The sequence below is a fragment of the Crotalus tigris genome, unplaced genomic scaffold (genome assembly GCF_016545835.1).
Source record: "Crotalus tigris isolate CLP2741 ecotype Arizona unplaced genomic scaffold, ASM1654583v1 scf7180000017881.257975618366:2651188, whole genome shotgun sequence".
Lineage (NCBI taxonomy): Eukaryota > Metazoa > Chordata > Lepidosauria > Squamata > Viperidae > Crotalus > Crotalus tigris.
Genome location: NW_024096698.1, coordinates 231,763 through 248,059, shown reverse-complemented (window position 1 = coordinate 248,059; position 16,297 = coordinate 231,763). Strand labels below are relative to the sequence as shown.

The 16,297-nt window shown below is 39.5% G+C and overlaps 2 protein-coding genes and 1 long non-coding RNA gene across 8 annotated transcripts in view; 1 reads left to right on the top strand and 2 right to left on the bottom strand.

Annotated features, from left to right (window-relative positions):
• FANCC (FA complementation group C) overlaps positions 1–161 on the bottom strand; it is a 68,822-nt gene extending 68,661 nt beyond the window's left edge. The window contains exon 1 of the mRNA XM_039343878.1: positions 98–161. The gene's annotated coding sequence lies outside the window, so the exon portion shown is untranslated. The remainder of the gene's footprint in view (positions 1–97) is intronic.
• On the top strand, positions 108–6,817 carry LOC120308185. 3 transcript variants are annotated; one of them, XR_005556778.1, is made up of 3 exons: positions 108–245; positions 1,230–1,341; positions 3,115–6,817. It is a non-coding gene; the product is annotated as an uncharacterized LOC120308185 (long non-coding RNA). The 3 variants fall into 3 exon arrangements; XR_005556777.1 differs by lacking the exon at positions 108–245 and adding an exon at positions 261–439; XR_005556776.1 differs by lacking the exon at positions 108–245 and having other exon boundaries at positions 261–1,341.
• A 204-nt stretch (positions 6,818–7,021) lies between these two features.
• Positions 7,022–16,297, bottom strand: part of PTCH1 (patched 1) — a 120,704-nt gene continuing 111,428 nt past the window's right edge. For 3 of the 4 annotated variants that reach the window (XM_039343873.1, XM_039343871.1, XM_039343874.1), the window contains exons 21-24: positions 15,920–16,019; positions 13,620–13,874; positions 10,672–11,203; positions 7,022–8,808 (exon numbers count right to left, since the gene is read on the bottom strand). In XM_039343873.1, the coding sequence (XP_039199807.1) occupies positions 10,673–11,203; positions 13,620–13,874; positions 15,920–16,019 (886 nt within the window). In that variant the 3' untranslated portion in view covers positions 7,022–8,808; position 10,672. Of the gene's footprint in view, positions 8,809–10,671; positions 11,204–13,619; positions 13,875–15,919; positions 16,020–16,197; positions 16,216–16,297 lie in introns of those variants that run through there. The other variant, XR_005556775.1, reaches the window with a different exon arrangement.

Below are 16,297 nucleotides of genomic sequence, written 5' to 3'. Positions count from 1 at the left end.
TAACTTGCTTCTTGCCTCAACCGAGATCTCAGCCCAGGGCTCTGCAGCCGCTTTGCTCCGACCCCTACGAAGACGCTCCCGCTCCCCCGCAACTCACCAAGGCTGCCACCCGCCCAACTTTCAAACCTTCCTTGCAGGAGGAGATGCGGAGAAGCCGCCGAACGGCAGCCTGTGCGGCCAATGACCGCTGGGTGAGGATGTTGCTCCTCCCGGCGGTTTTCTTGAGCCAATCTAAAGCTCAGAAGGTGGGATTTCCTTGCCTTGCGCGGCCTTAACCCCTTGAGCCCCTGGGAGGTTAAGCGGGGAGGCTGATTAAAAGGCGGGAAAGTTGTCGTTTGGATGTCAGTTCAATATCAGTCCGAAATTTTAGGCTGACAGTTGCGAAAGATAGAGTCTTAAAACAATCTGAGTAGCGAAACTCGTGGCTACGATACGGAACGTAATTATTTTAGCTCTTTGGCTTTCTTTTCCATTTCCCCCACCCTGCTGTTGATGCCATTGCTGGTGAACAGATTAGGTTTAAGCTAGGTCCTTTGTGATCAGGCAAGCAAACTTGAAAGCGTTTGTTTATCAAATTTAGACACCGGACTTTCACTATACAAGTGACTCTGGGTGACTATCAATGAATAGATTATGTCTGTTGGTCCAGAAAGTATGGATCTGACTGACAACTAACTGATCAAACATCCAAGATGAGCGTCCACAATCAGTTTGGCCAAAAGCAATAAGGATCCTGTAATTTTAGTACCTTAAGTGCAAGGAGGCAGAGGATATAATGTAAACCCAAAGGAAGCATGGAGGGAAGTTGCAAAGAAGTGTCCACTGCCTACAGTGGACCATATGTGGCAGTCCCACTAGAAATATTTAAACCAGATGGGCAAGTGTATTTTTGGAAATATGATGTCTGTGTATCCCAGAACTTCAATTTATAGTGCTTTGTAAGTGATAATCAGCACTTTGAATTAGGTCTGGAATTCTATTGTTAACCAATGCAATGATGTAAAACAAAATGCATTTTTTTTTTTACAGTGGGGAGGTGGGGTTGCCTAGCCATAGTTTAGCTCACTATATTTCAAACTTGGCAACTTTAAAACGAGTGGACTTCAACTCCTAATGTGTTGCTGGGAAATTCTAGGAATTGAAGTCCACACATCATAAAGTGCTTCTGTGAGGCCACCAGAACCTCCAAAAATTACACAAGAATAGGGCATGTTTCATGTGGTTTGCAGAGGCTGTGGGAGACCATTCTCTGAAGTTGCTTCAGAAACAAAGGCCTTTGTGTGTCTTGAACCAGCCTCCATTAAGCTGCTGGAGCCTATTAACAGGAGAACACTGCTGAAGGTGAGTGGCGTGCAGTAGATGGGGAGTGCTGGGCTGTGGAGTCAATAGTAGTATTCCCAAGGGTCTCAAACCTGGGTGAACAGTGCAAGGCAGCCTTGTTGAGTGGCAGCAATGGTAATAGGGCTAAAGTCAGACCCAGCCTCAATGTTACTGCTGGGTACTGCTGGTTAGAGTGGCCTAGATGGGGGGGGGGGATACAAAATTGATTTATTTGCTTTGGTGTGTGTTTGTGTATGTGACACGCCAACAAAGAGGCCACTGTTCTGGACTGACAATTTTGATATGTTAATATCCTGGGTGGCAACTTCCTTTAGCTTCAAGATATCTTCTATGGACATTCAATGCCCCAAGTAGCCTTAATGCTTGAAGATAATCATAACAAATCATTAATTTGCCAGTCAGGTATTGGTGTGGTTCCATCAGAATTATAAAAAAAAAGATTTTAAAGAATTCATCGCATAACTCAGGTTGTAAGATGTAAAATTGATGTTATTGTTGTAGGGAATGGTGCCTCACCATCATGGATCAAGTGAGAAAAATAAATTATTAACTTCAGCGCAGCAGTGTGTGCAACTTTTTAATTCCATTTTTGTAATATTTTTCCTGATGTAGCAATTTGCAAGGAAGATTAATTTTTTTCCTTCTGTCAAATTATCAGTCTTAAATGTTCTCCACTTAATGAAGCAGTGAGGTCCATCAGCTGCATTACTGGATTTAATTTCCTTTGTGTCAAAACAATAGATATTTATGGTGCCTTTCAATATCTATTTAATATTATAAGTGGAACACAGCAGAAACTAATGGAAATTTTTACAGCAGGCAACAAATTTGTCTCATTGGTTTTCTGGAGAGAGTTATTTTAGTTCAGTGCATTTTGCTTTGACAAAACTCTACTAGTTTAAAACTCTGTAGCTGGCTCCAAATGGCTCCTTCCCATTTTTTTTCAAATTCCATAGGTTATAATATTTCAAATACTGGATAAAAATTCTTGTAACAGGAAAGGAAATACTGCCAATAAATCAATGAATCTAGCACTTAAGAAAGGATATTGTCATTTTATCCCTCTTTATATTAAGAAACTACATAAATTCTTTGTCATTCCAGATTGATTGTATCTTTGGCCAAACTAGAGTGTAGTAGAAATTAAATTAGGAAAAGATTAAGGATATAAGTAAAACAAATAAAGTAAAGTAAAAACTTAAAACAAAGTACAACCCCTTAACTACTACTGCACTCACCAACATAGCTTAATATATATTTGCTTCCTATTGTCTCTTAAGAAAAAGTGGTTCAATTCTTAATTCTAGTTGGTGGTATCAATTTGGACAACTTTCTTGCAGAGAAAACGTGTACTTATACATGTAACTAATTACCTTAATTTGGCAAAAAAGGCCCCAAAAAGTAGACCAGAAGAAAAAATTAGTTAATTATAGCATAATCTCATTTTGATGCATCAGTCGAGGGTTTATTCTTTACAAATGGCATGTTGAATATAAGAGTTGATCATTATGGCAGTTTATATCATCTTTGTGATGTCATACAAATGCAATGGCATTCATGTCATTGGTATAATTATATCATTGATATGAATTACCTCAGATGGTGAAACTGCTGTTCAGAAAGTCTGCTGTATCGAAGCCTATACAATTAAGATTAACCTTGTAATAATTTTCTTTTTTTCTTGCTATTGCTGTAAACATTAACATTTTTCTTCATTTTTGTCAGTGTTGATAATACTGTTTCTGTGTTTTACTTTTCAACTTTTATAAACAGAGTGTACAGGGACTTCTCCAGAACTTTTGTGGACTGGACTCAACTGTGAAAATTCAGAATGGGGAAGTATTTCAAAAGCACTTGTGCCACAGTTCCTGACACACATTGTTCCACTAAGTTTATTTAGACCAGGACTTTATTCTTTGCATTATAGGTTATTTTTGTTCTTATTGCTTATGCTAGTCATTAAAAGCAATTAAAATATGGCATGAATGTGATACTTCAGTTATAATCAGCCTCTGTTTCAGATTCTCCTCTGAGGTATCACTTACTTGTATTGCAGCTGAGTGCACACCTCCTTGTATGATTAGGGCATTGTAGATTCTCAATGAGGGACACTCTGTAATGGCCACTTACAATATGTCAAAGAATTTAGCTACATGTTTAGTTTAGCCTTACACAAATGTTGTTCCCTGAATTAAAAAAATGATTTTTTTTTAAAAAGTTGAAATAAGAATCATAGGTAGGTTTAACAGAGACCAAAGAGTAATATTGAATAGCGTAAAAGATATGAAACATAAATGGGAAAAGTGGTTTCCAAATTAATACTGAGTGAACTTTGAGCAATCCAATCTGGGAAACTACATCCATGAAGGGAAAAATGTCTGTTACAGATCACCATAAGTCTAGTGTTCCTGTCTACTTTGCTTTTACCAGGTCATTCCCCTGACTTCCTCCATACTACTTGTAACTTTGTTGATGACCTAATTGGTTGTGTCCCTTCTCATTTTGTATTTTTGTGGGGGCTTTTTCAATATGTCAGTTTATAGAATGCTTACTGAAGTTGTCCAAATCTCAGAGGTGATGGGGCAGGGAGCCAAGACAACACCAACAGAGGTTGCCATGGGCATTCTGTTGAGGACCCAAACCTGTCTAATATTGAAGGCAAAAATGTTTACATCTAAGATACACTTTTATGCACTATGCTTTGACAGATATAGGATAAAATCAGCTTGAACAAATGAAATTGCCAGTGATGGATTATCATGGGTTATATCTGTTTTAAGATGGGGTGGGCAAGTTGAAACCCTTTTTGCAGCCTTTGGTGGACTTTGGTGGACTTAAAACTGACAGGATAATTGCTTCCCATTTTGAAATGGGGAACACATGAAAAAACTGTAATTTAAGGTATCATATAGGTATTTCATAGTTAAAAAGCAAACAAGACCTTCAAAGTTATCCCAAATCCTATTCTACTCACACATTAGATGTGGTCCTTAGCCTCTTCAATATCTTAGGTTCAGTTCTTGGTCCTGAAAGGTTGCCCACCCCTGCTTCAAGATAACCATAAGACTATTTGCTTGTTGTAGCCGATTAACACTGCTAATCCATTAGATCTGGTTCTTGAGAATTCAATGAAGAACTCCCTTTATTGTCTGGGCAGCAAAGCAGTCTCAGTCCACAATCTGCCAGAATTATAGAACTGTGGCTGCACACCAAAGATTTGTTGCAACTTTGAGATGGCCTCTGTGCAGGTCTTTAAAATCCCACCATAAACATTTCACGTTAGACAATGAAGGTCATTACCATGTTTAAAAAGGTTTCCCGAATATGGTTTCAGTTAGCCTGTATGAATCAAAGAAGATGCAAGCCACCATTTTTAATAAAATGTTCCACAAACAAAATACGTAAACAATAAGTTATAATATTTTTATTCATGTTAGAATTTCTATCAATGTTTGAACATTAATGTTTAGAGAGTTTGTACAAATTTTCATTTATGATTTAAAATTGAGAACCACACTAGATCACAAAATGGTAATCCTAAAACAGTTCAGAATGACATGCAATATTCCATACTCTCCTTAATACTGTTGACCTTGATTTTGTTTGCAAATGGGGTATCACGAAAAGTGTGCATTGTATTTTATGTCTCAGCATTGTTCCAAAACATAATGGTATCATTGTCACATATAAACTCTTTTAAAAATATAATTCTGTCAAAAGAATTGAGGACTACTATGTACACTACAAAAATAAATTTTCATATAAATAAATTATATGGCATACTTTTATCTTTGTAACTGAAATACAAACCCATTCCTGCTAAAAACAGGCAATGAGAACCAGTCTGAATATTTTTCCTTTCAATTTCTCACTCTAAAAAAAACTACTGAATGAGCTCTTAATGTAACTGTTATATACTCTCTTCCTATTTAACATTAGTAAGCATTCTATACAAATAAAAATTTCAATTAAAAAGTAAAAACATAACTGTAATAGTGTTTCCAATAGAAATAAAATCCCTGCATTTTGTTTGTTATAAACTGGCATGACAAATACTGTAAGAAAACATTCTTATGATACAAAAATATAAATATCAACAATTTATCATTTAAAAACATAGAAGAGCTGATCACTGAAATCTCCTTTTTGCCAATGTGACAAGCGAAAAAGGTCTATACTATACGCAAAGGAGTAGGCAATCCTACAAAAAAAAGCAAAAATATCTCTGACACACAAACACACACACACACACACACACACACACACACACTGAGGAAGGTTAAGGTGAGGACTACTGAAAACTACATTCTTGTACTTTCTCCCCCTTTCTTAAAAAATAATAGGAAGCAACTAACCATAACTTCTGAGTCACCAGTACCTGACAGAAAATACAGCTTACAATTGGTACCAACTTTGCAAGATTGTTTCATTCTTTTTTAATAATCTAATTTTACCAAGATTTGCGTATTTAGATGCTTCTGTGGCAAAATAGGCCTACAGAGTGAGATTTCCTGCCTTTTCATACCACTGAGACAATGAAATACCCAGCTTCTCTTTAGAAAGTTCACATTAGACATGTCCACAATCACTTTGCCTCAATGTATTACTAATGTTGGAGCTGAAAGGGCCATACTGATTAATGTATTACAATATCTAGCAGAGAGAAATGAGAAGTTGTGAGCAAAAGAGAGGTATCACACTATTCAAAGTGACTAAATAGGGAGATTAATTACTGAAATAGTGGTATCAGGCCCACACAATATGGGCCACCAAGGTTTGTATGACACTACTTACTAAAATTAAGTCAAGCTGAATTTAGATATTACATTGATTGATGCAAAATCACTCAAATATATAATTCCTGCTTTAACTCAAATTATATGTAGGAGATCTGTTTGCATGTTATCTCTCATGCTCCTTAGAGTTTTGTTGAAAGGAAGACTTCTCTATGGTGGATATGCTGATGTTGTAAGGGCAGCTCATGCAACATGTGGAAGAAACAGGAATTCCTCTCTTTTCATGAGATTGGGACACAGCAGTGAAAATTTTTTTCAGCCTGTTACTAAGATGCAAAATGTTAACAAAGATGGTAGGGAAGCCATGCTGACTTTGTGCTGTTCATATAGTTACATAAGTCAAAACAAATTATTTTTCTTTGAAATGCAGAAAGACTTAAAGAACATTTAATGAAAGAATAAAACTTTTAATAAATTTTGATGAAGACCTTCAAGTTCATGTAGTTTTATATGGAACACATGACATGTATGAATAATTTGTATAGCTTACACCTTCTGGTACCATTTCAAGGCTTTGCCTTTCTTACTTGATTGCTGACCTTCCTATTTTACCATATTTTCTTTTATACACTTGTTATTCTTTCACTCTAAGACAGTGGTGGTGAGCCTATGGCACGGGTGTCAGAGGCAGCACTCGGAGCCCTCTCTGTGGGCACATGTGCTGTTGCCCCAGCCTTGCCTCTGCCCATGACCCCCTCCTCACCAGTAACCCCCTAGAGGAGAGTCTCCCCGAGCGTGGCCCATGCAGAGCAGCGCAGCCAGGCAGCGTAGACAAGACTCTGCCCTCATGCCCTAACACACAGTTGATGCTGCGGGGTGCGGGCAGAGGGCATGGCTGCCCTAGTGCTGCTGGGCTGCCTGGGTGATCTGCGGGCGCTGGAGACAGTGAGTGGTCCTGTAGGCAGGCAGGTTGGGGTGGAGTGGGGGCAGGACAGGTTCAGGGGCAGTTTTTGGGCACTTGGTCTCTAAAAGGTTCGCCATCACTGCTCTAAGAAATGAAAGCCATAAAAAAATAGTGTTAAATGAACCATCTTACTTTCTTGCTGGACTATGCCTAATTTGGTAACTTTTCATTATTACACATCCCAGTATAACAAATTTGAAAAATACTACTCATTATTTAAATATCTAAATTATTAATACTTCGGGTGTATTAAGATAGTGTTTCTCAGCGTGGTATCTTCCTGATTAAAAGGCCTGTATAGTACACACACCAGGGTTGCCAGCTTGGAGAAGACAACATTAAAAGGGATGTTTTTCAGTTCGGATAATCTGAATGGAAATATTCTTTGACTAAGTTGAAGGTTTCATAAAATGCTAGGGACAGAAAAGATCAATTGTGTTACATATTGCATATTGCAGCCATGACCATATGTGATCATGATGATCAAGTGCAGTTCTAAAACATACCAAACCTTTCACTATTTAGCTTCCAGCATTTCTTTCTTATTCTGCTTTGAGTAGGTGGGATGATGCAGTGAGGACAACAGGCTATTTTATTCTCACTGGAGATATAGCCATGTTACAGATCAACAGAGGCAATTTCTGTAGTTTGCTCACACCCAAATACAATACATCAGAAGACTAGAACCTACCAATGCTGTCTGCCAAGCATTCCACACTTTTTTTTTTTGATGGTGATATTAACAATTGCTAAGCTCCATTATTATTGGTGGTTTGTCACACAATCAGCCAGCTGTTTAGATTGGTTGTGGAATTTTAGTATTAATTATTATTGACTGATTGCAATCTTACAAACATTTGCTCACACAGGGAAACTTGCACTAATGCCGACTGAACTGAAAAGTACAAATCTGTAGCCTTAGCCAGCATTGGTAGATTATTAAAAGCAAAAGGGATTATACAACAGATAATTTTCTGGCCAAAGCTCTTACATATGAGCCATTAGTTAGATATGAGAGTTATAGGTAAGTCATATACTTTCAGTGCTACATTCATTTCAGCAGGGCATATGTTAGAAGTTCACAATAATCTGTTCTCCACACAACAGTTACAGTACACAAACCACACAGCTATGCCTACTTCAATCATTAGCATTAAACACACTGCTCTTCATATCTGCTCATTAAGGAAAAAACAGAAAAGAAACATTATCACGCATAGCGTGTTTGAAAGTTAACAGAAGTATTCCATACTACCACAGGGCTGTGATATGAAAATTTTAAAATAGTTTAACACACCCTCTCTCTCACGCACACACAAATATATATATTTATGAAACTTTACACAAAAATATCCTAATACATTATCAATATTTGCATAGAATTATACATGTAAATCATACAATTTTTAAGCAGCAGCAACATATGCTGAAATTTATGACTAGTTTAAGCTTAATTGTGGCATAGAAATTCAACGTACAGTAAGTACAGAGTACAAACAACAGTCCCCACTCTGTTAAACAGGAGTTTAACACAACTCCAGATTATACTACTTTACAGTTTCTCTCGTATATTACAGATGTGTACATCTTTTAAATATTTATAGAAATAATTCACAAAATTTTACAATAGATTACAGTAAAGGGGAATATTTGTCCTGGTGCAGCATTGTCCTTTTTTCCCCGCAACTCGAAGTAGTTTCTCTTCAAGCGTTTCTGGAAAGACGAGGTCTCCCATCTTTGGCCTCTTTCTTTGCTTCAGTTATTTCCCTGTACAAATAAAGACAAAAAAGGAGCCCCCCTCTTCACTTAAAGTTCAGCAAAGATAAATAAATCATCTCAGCCAAAGCCATTCAGCAAGACTGCAATTAAAAGTCACAAGACTCTGTATGTGTGTGTAAAACACAAGTTATATATATGACTCTGGACTTTTCTGAGTGCTTTAATATGGACACAGAAAATTCCAAGAAAAGCAATTTAACCACCTCTGTTGTTTAGGCGTTCCCTTATTAAAATAATGAAATTGTATTTTTTCCTCATATCGTACTGCCATCCTATATTCCATAACTTCCTTCAGGAATCCCAGTATGCTGAGCCAGGACTATGTGCTTGAGGCTTCACTCACAGATTTCCCCTCACCCCTCCAGTGCTTCAGTATAACGTTAAAGGGGAAATAGAAAGTATTTTCTTGTTTCTCTTTTAAACTAATTTATCAGCACGTTCAAACTGGGTTAGCTAAATCACAGCAAAGGCAAGCAGCTTTTTCCTTCTTAATCCACAATCACCCTGGCTGCCATCAAGTGAACCCAGAAAACTGAGATTTTGTCCCAATATAGAGACCTTAAATTTGAGTCTAGACTCAAGCCCCTTTTTGTTTTTTGAATTCATATAGTTGCCCTTCTCATCTGCATGTTCCCCTGTATTTTAGAAATTCCTTAATACAATAAGAAATTGCTTAAAGCTACAGGAGGCTATAACAACAGCAGTAGCACTTAGACTTACAGCATAAACTGCTTCACAGTGCTTTACAGCAGGGCTTTTCAACCTTTCCACCCATTGTACCACTTTTAGGATATGGCAATATCCGAGTTCTACCAGTCGCCCAGCAAAGTGTCAAAAACGTGATGACCCCCCCAAAAAAGGAAAAAAGTGATGAAGTACAGGTAGCCCTCGACTTACAACAGTTCCCTTAGTGACTGTTCAAAGTTACAATGGCACTGAAAAAAGTGCCCCCCAAGCCACAGCCGAGCAAGACATCTGCCTGCCCACCCGGCGGCGCTCTTCCTCCTTTCCGAGGTTTTCATTGTTGTGAGCATTTCTGTTGAGGATTGGCAGTGGGGGTGGGGTGGGGATGTTTGTTTCCCCCATCTGCTGGGTGGTTGCAGCAGGTTTTGGTCACTTCACATGACCCTGGGACACTTTGACCGTCATAAATATGAATCAGCTGCCATGCATCTGAATGTAAATCACATTGGAGATGCTGCAACATTCCAGCTGATCGGTGCTTCTTCTGGGCTCAGCAGAAGCGCCAGGATCAGTGCTGCTTTCCAGCTGATTGGTGCTTCTTCAGGGCTCAGCAGAAGCACCAGGATCAGCGCCGAGCTCCAGCTGGAGCCTGGCGCTGATCCTGGCGCTTCCACTGAGCCATGACAGCCCGAAGCACTGATCCTGGTGCTTCTGCTGAGCCCTGACAGCCCTGCAGCTCCAGCCATCTCTCGCTCAGGCTTGTGCTGTGCTGCCACCAGTTCAGCTCATTCCCCTCACCTGCTACTTTTCTAGGATGGTCGCGTACCACCTGCCAGGTGCCAATGTACCACAGGTGGTACCCGTACCACTGGTTGAAAAGCCCTGCTTTATAGCACTTTCTAAGCGTTTTACAGAGTCAGCATATCTCTCTTAATAATCTGGGTCCTCATTTTACCAACCTTAGAAGAATGGAAGGCTGAGTCAACCTAGAGCCAGTGAGGACTGAACTCCTGGCGGGTGAGCTGAATTAGCCTGCAACACTGCATTCTAACCATTGCGCCACCATGGCTCAATGCCAAGAGATGGGTACGAAGTGCACGTAAGGCAATTATGCACGCTGGCAGGCGGTGTGAGTAATGCTACCCACTGGGGGATAGAAAGCGTTACCTTAAACTGAGCCCTCGCCATGAGTCTTTTCTTCACATTCAACATCTTGCAGTTCTATGATTTCTATTTTAGAGTTCCTCCTCTCACACCGGACATTAAATGGCACATGAGGATCCTCAAATTGTCCATGCTCAGCTTCATGGTGTCTCTCATAGGCTGGAAAGCTTCCTCCGTGAGGATTGTGGCTGTGCCCAGCAGGATGTACAGCTACAGTAACTGAAGCTGAGGCAGTCACGGTAGTGATAGGCTGGCAGCATGATGGCACAGAAGAGCCTGTGGCGGTGAAGGCTGGATTTCTGATGTTCTGAGAACGAGTTCTCTGACCAGAGCAATCCCTGTTACTAGAACAGGAATGCCCTTTAGTAAAAGTTTCAAAGGCATCTCTACGTGGCCGGTAAGGGGGTGGTTGAAGTCTTTCCCTTGGTTCTCTTTTCAACTTCTTGCTCTTATGCCATGGCTGTTGGATTCCAGGGTCTTGATTAGACTGTAGCTTTGGGCTTGATGGATAACAGCTTGATTCTGGTTGGATCACCTGAAAGAAAAAAAGGCAGGGAAACCCGTGAGCAATATTGTGAACTAAAAGCTTTTATCTGGTTCATGAAATAGTTATTGTTGCATTAATTAAATGTACTTTGCCACAGCAAATCTGACAAAGTTACTTAGAAGCCTAGGTGCATTCTTGCTCTGTAGTAGCCCTTTTACTTCATAACAAGCAATGAAGGGCACCATCGCAGTGAAACAAAAGTTCGTGCATGCATCCACAGAATTACTTTCCACAACTTTATTCAAGTGTGCTCTCGTTAATCCACTTAAGTAGAGTTTCTCCTTTTGCAAAAAAAGTGGAATGGAAACATCTTCTCGTGTGGCTCCATAAGTAAACATTCTTGGGTTTTTTTTTGCAAGAGATACAGTTCAAGTAGATAATATTAATGAGATTATTAATGAGATTTAACTGATAACTGAATTTTTTAAGCATGTACAGAATCTTTTCAAATTAAACACATTTGATCTAAAAGGGTATTTCTACTCAGGGGCATCCACAGGTGGGGTCAGTAATATCAAAATGTCTGGCACAGCCAGACAATCAAACTCCTGCCCCTTTTTAATGTATGTTGTTCTCATGTAAACAGGGTGGGCCTTCAATTGCCCAGTCACGCCTGCCATTTTCATCCTTTTGATTTCTCCCTCACCACCATGGATGCCCCAGACTCTACTTCTTATTGTAATGGCTCTAATTACCTATTCTTCATCTCAGAAGCGGCACTGGAAGCGAAGCAGAAAAAGAAAAGAATCCCTTTTTACTTCCTAGTTTAGCTTGTTCAAAGATAAATATGAATTGGACATGGTTTGGAAAAAACACTTTGATAAATATTCATCACTTGTGTCAACTTATATCCAGCTAGATTTTTTTTCTTTTTGCTCCTGTCCCCTTACATCAGACATGTCAAACACAAGGCCCGGGGGCCGGATGCGGCCCGCGAAGTGGTTTCATGTGGCCTGCGAAACCATCCTGGAAACAGGGAATGGCCCCCGCTGCCTTGGCCCTGGCCCAGGCCGGCCGGGAGCCAATGTACAATTTTGGGGTGGCCATCTATGCTGAAACGCATTCAATCTTAGCTCCACAAGACCGCCTGGAAACAGGGAGGAACCAGCCCCTGCCGCATCGGCCCCACCCCCTGGGTGCATGCTGGGGAGGTGTCACCCTTTGTGAGGAATGAAGAAATGCACTATTGTCTGGAAGTGGCCAGCAAATGGCCCTCGCCTACTTCACATATCTGACTTGATGAGCTCCGGGGGAGGGGTTTCAGCAGGCAGCAGGGTGCTCTCCTCACACTGCTGAGAAGCTGAGCCGGGTGGCACGAAACTGATGAGAAATGCAATGTTGCCTAGGCCCCAGTCCGCCCAGTTTCAGGAGGCAGCAAGGTGCAAAGCTGGTGAGCTTTGCACCTCCCGGTTCAGCCTCTTGGCGCTGTGACTGCCGAAACCGGGCAGGCTGGGGGCTGGGTGGCATTGCGCAGGTAATGTTGACCTCTGCTGCCCAGGGCTCCCGGCAGCCCACACCACCATCCAGCCTCCCCCCCGCATGGCCTGAGAAGAACAGTGAGGCTCCTCTAGTGGACCATGCCTTGGCGCTTGCCCCGGTCCCTCCCACTTCTGCCAGAGACCCTCAAATCTGTCCCAATCCTGCCCAGGCCCCCACAGGCACCCTTGACGCAAATGATGTAGAGCTGGCCATGTCCACCTAGTAGTCCACACCAGTTCCATCCACTCACCCAGTAGGCTACACCCACCCTGGCCACACACCCCAGCCCCCCCCCCCAGGGCAACTGCAATGCTGATGCGGCCCTCAATGAAATTGAGTTTGACACCCCTGTCTTACATGCAAAGGCTACTTAATGCTGATGAAAGAGAACCTGGCAAAACTCAATTTTTTACTTAGAAATTATCTCAACCAAACTCAGCCAACCCACTTTCCTACTCAAATCTCTGTATCAGAAGAAATTATACAAATTAAATCCATTCATCTAGCACTGGACTGTTCTAACACTTCACTTTCTTTCCTTTATTCAGTTGAATTTTGTAATAAGTACAGTAAAAATACAACTAAAGGACAGATGAAAGTAGATTTTGTATTTATTTTTCATGTTCTGGAGATGAGATTATGAACACATGCCTTGCTCATTAATCATCTCCTTCACTTACAATCAATTGCTGTTTTTTTGTACCACTTATAGTCACATGAAATTTCTAAACAGGTGTTACCTAACAATGTCCCTTGTTTAAAGATTTATAATTTAGTATTTTTAACTGTAATCATTTTCTACTTTATCATAAATATTCTTTCCTGAAATAAATTGATTCCCTGCTTCAGGATTATTTTTAACAATAAATATATGGGATCAGTGGTACAATAAATTAAGTACCAAAATGGGATTTCAGTTACTCACCGTGGATCTGGCAAACACTGGATTTTCAGTTGCTTCAACAATGACTTGATGGACTGGGGCCCCAGTTCTCTGGGGCCCCTCATATTGATGTAGTTCCTCACTGATTCCTGATACTGTTGTCTGAGAACTGTATTCAGAATCAGATGTATCTGAGCCATTTTGACCATGAGTCGGTGGAACAGCAAACCTCACAATGCTTGGGGGAGGTTCAGAAGAAGGGGTAGGTAGTCTTCTCCTTCCATCAGCTGGGGAAACCTGAAGACAACATTTTTAAAGCTCTTAGTAGATCAATAAAAGCCTCAGGCATATTCTTAAGCTTGAAGAAATACCCACGACCAGTCTTTGAAGAGTTATAGATAAATTCTATCTAGTGTCATTTTCCACTTAATAATCCTTGATGAACAGTATAGGAACATGACATATAAATTAAGATTTGATACACTGTTATTTAAATTGTGTTACTGCACGATACATGGGTTGCTGTTATGAAGTAAAAGGGTTCCAATTATTGTTACCCCACACGCTTCTGTAGCATAATTCCGAAGTATCTTCCACAACATCCATCTTTACATTCAACTCCTATTCAGTCCACTGAAAGATCAGCTGATTTGTCTTCTAGTACCTTTTCATACAGGACTTGTTCTCTCCCTACATTTTTTCTACATTCACTCTTGTTGCTTTCCCTTATTTCCTTTTCTCCCATCATTCACTAATTTTCATAGTCTCTCAGTATTATACCACATGAACCTGCTAATTGGTTAGATGCCAACAATATGCTGATCTGGAAAATAATCAGCAATTTAGGTCCCTAAGTTAATAGAGTAGTATAAGTACGCTTAGCCATTGGTTGCACTTCTGGCATTTGGTCAAAATTTACCAGAATTGACCCAAACTGTCTTTGCCATTAATAGGGGATGAAGCACTATGTAAAAGCCTCAACTGAATAAAGCCATAAAAGGAAGTGAAAGTCAGTATCTATGGATCCATCTGGCACGTGGAAGATTGTGTTTTGGAATGTAAAAAAAAAGGGAGGGAGGGAAGGGGAGGGAGGCAGGAAAGGAAGGAAGGAAGATGTCTATGAAACAAAGAAAAAGAGGAAATAATCTGAATGAAGGTGATCTCATTTTTAGACTGGAGCCAATGAATACATGTATGACAGTAAAGGTGTAGGTTCAGTTATGAAAAAAGGACTAAAATATGTGTTTCAAAAGTATGAATTTCTACCTTATAGTAATTCTGGTTAAGTATGAAAAAAGGAATTCAGAAATTGGGGTCTTCACTGTAACATTCTAATGAACAATTTATGGAGAAATTCTGAAAGAATGGGATTTGAGGGGAAAGGTTCTGTTGGTGTTATGAATGGATGAATGGGAATGAGACAAGATAGTTAAAAAAATAGTTATCAGAGCTTTAAAAGACCTAAGAATTCACTAGAATGATGATTCTTCCATGCATACGTGCTTTTTAAAAAGTCTGCTGTTTCAAGTACTTGGTTTAAGTACATAATTTGTGTTTAGAAGAATGCTATCTGAAACACCTTCTCTATGAATACTGCATGCAGTACATTACTTTTCAAGCAGGCATGCTGGTATCCCAGCAGCTGTCTTCTGGACCTGCAACCGATCAAACTTGATGTCATCATCTGTATTTCTCTTGCCCCCCAAAAATGTTTCAGAAGAAAATCAAAAAAAGTGAAGATGGCAGCAACAGACTTCCTAAGAAATAGCTGCAAGTATTGGAATGAAGTCAACCCTGATTAACAGCAATCAACTGGGGACACTAACTATGAGTATAGAGCAGTGTTTCTCAACCTTGACAATTTTAAGGCATGTGGACTTCAACTCCCAGAATTCCACAGCCAGCGTTGCTGGCTGTGGAATTCTGGGAGTTGAAGTCCACATGCCTTAAAATTGTTAAAGTTGAGAAACACTGGTATAGAGGACTTTAATAGATATATTTTTATGTTTTGTTAAATTTTGTATTATTTGTCTTTTCATCCTCTTTCCAGTGTTCTGTTTTTGAAAAAGAGGCACACAAATGGAAGATAGCAATAGTTGGGCCATAAAATAATATTTCTGATATCCAGTCACAAATTGTTGACAAAAGTTCTACTTCAGAATCTATTTTTCTACATCGCAAAAGTTAGATCTGTAAAATGAATTAAGTTTTGGGTTTTGAATTATGTCTCAAAGTGCCAAATATTATAAAGCAATATAATTTAAAATGGTAAAAGTACAAAATATGTGTCATTATAATAAAACCTCAGGAGGAAAACAATTTCTGACGACCATAATACTGACCTCAGGATATGGTCCAAATAGGGAAAGGAGAACAGGAAGCAGCACCAATCCATTCAAAGCGCCCAAGATAGTTAAAATTGCCAAAACAGCAAAGAAATACCTGAAACATTTTAAGAGATAAACAGTTACAATCAGAAAGCGTGTTGAGTGCTAAAAACAGAAAACCAGACAGATAATATACTTCCATTAAATATTCAAGCAAGCATGCTAACATAACATTCATTTTTTTTTCTATTTAATGAATCAACTCAGCATGCAATTTTGTTTTCTTTTTTTACCTTTTGGATTAGAGAGTTCTACATTCCACAACCAAAGTGTTAGTTCAAAAAAGGAAAGAAAAAAAAAAGTTTGTTAATTTGCCAGAATCTTGCAGCATGT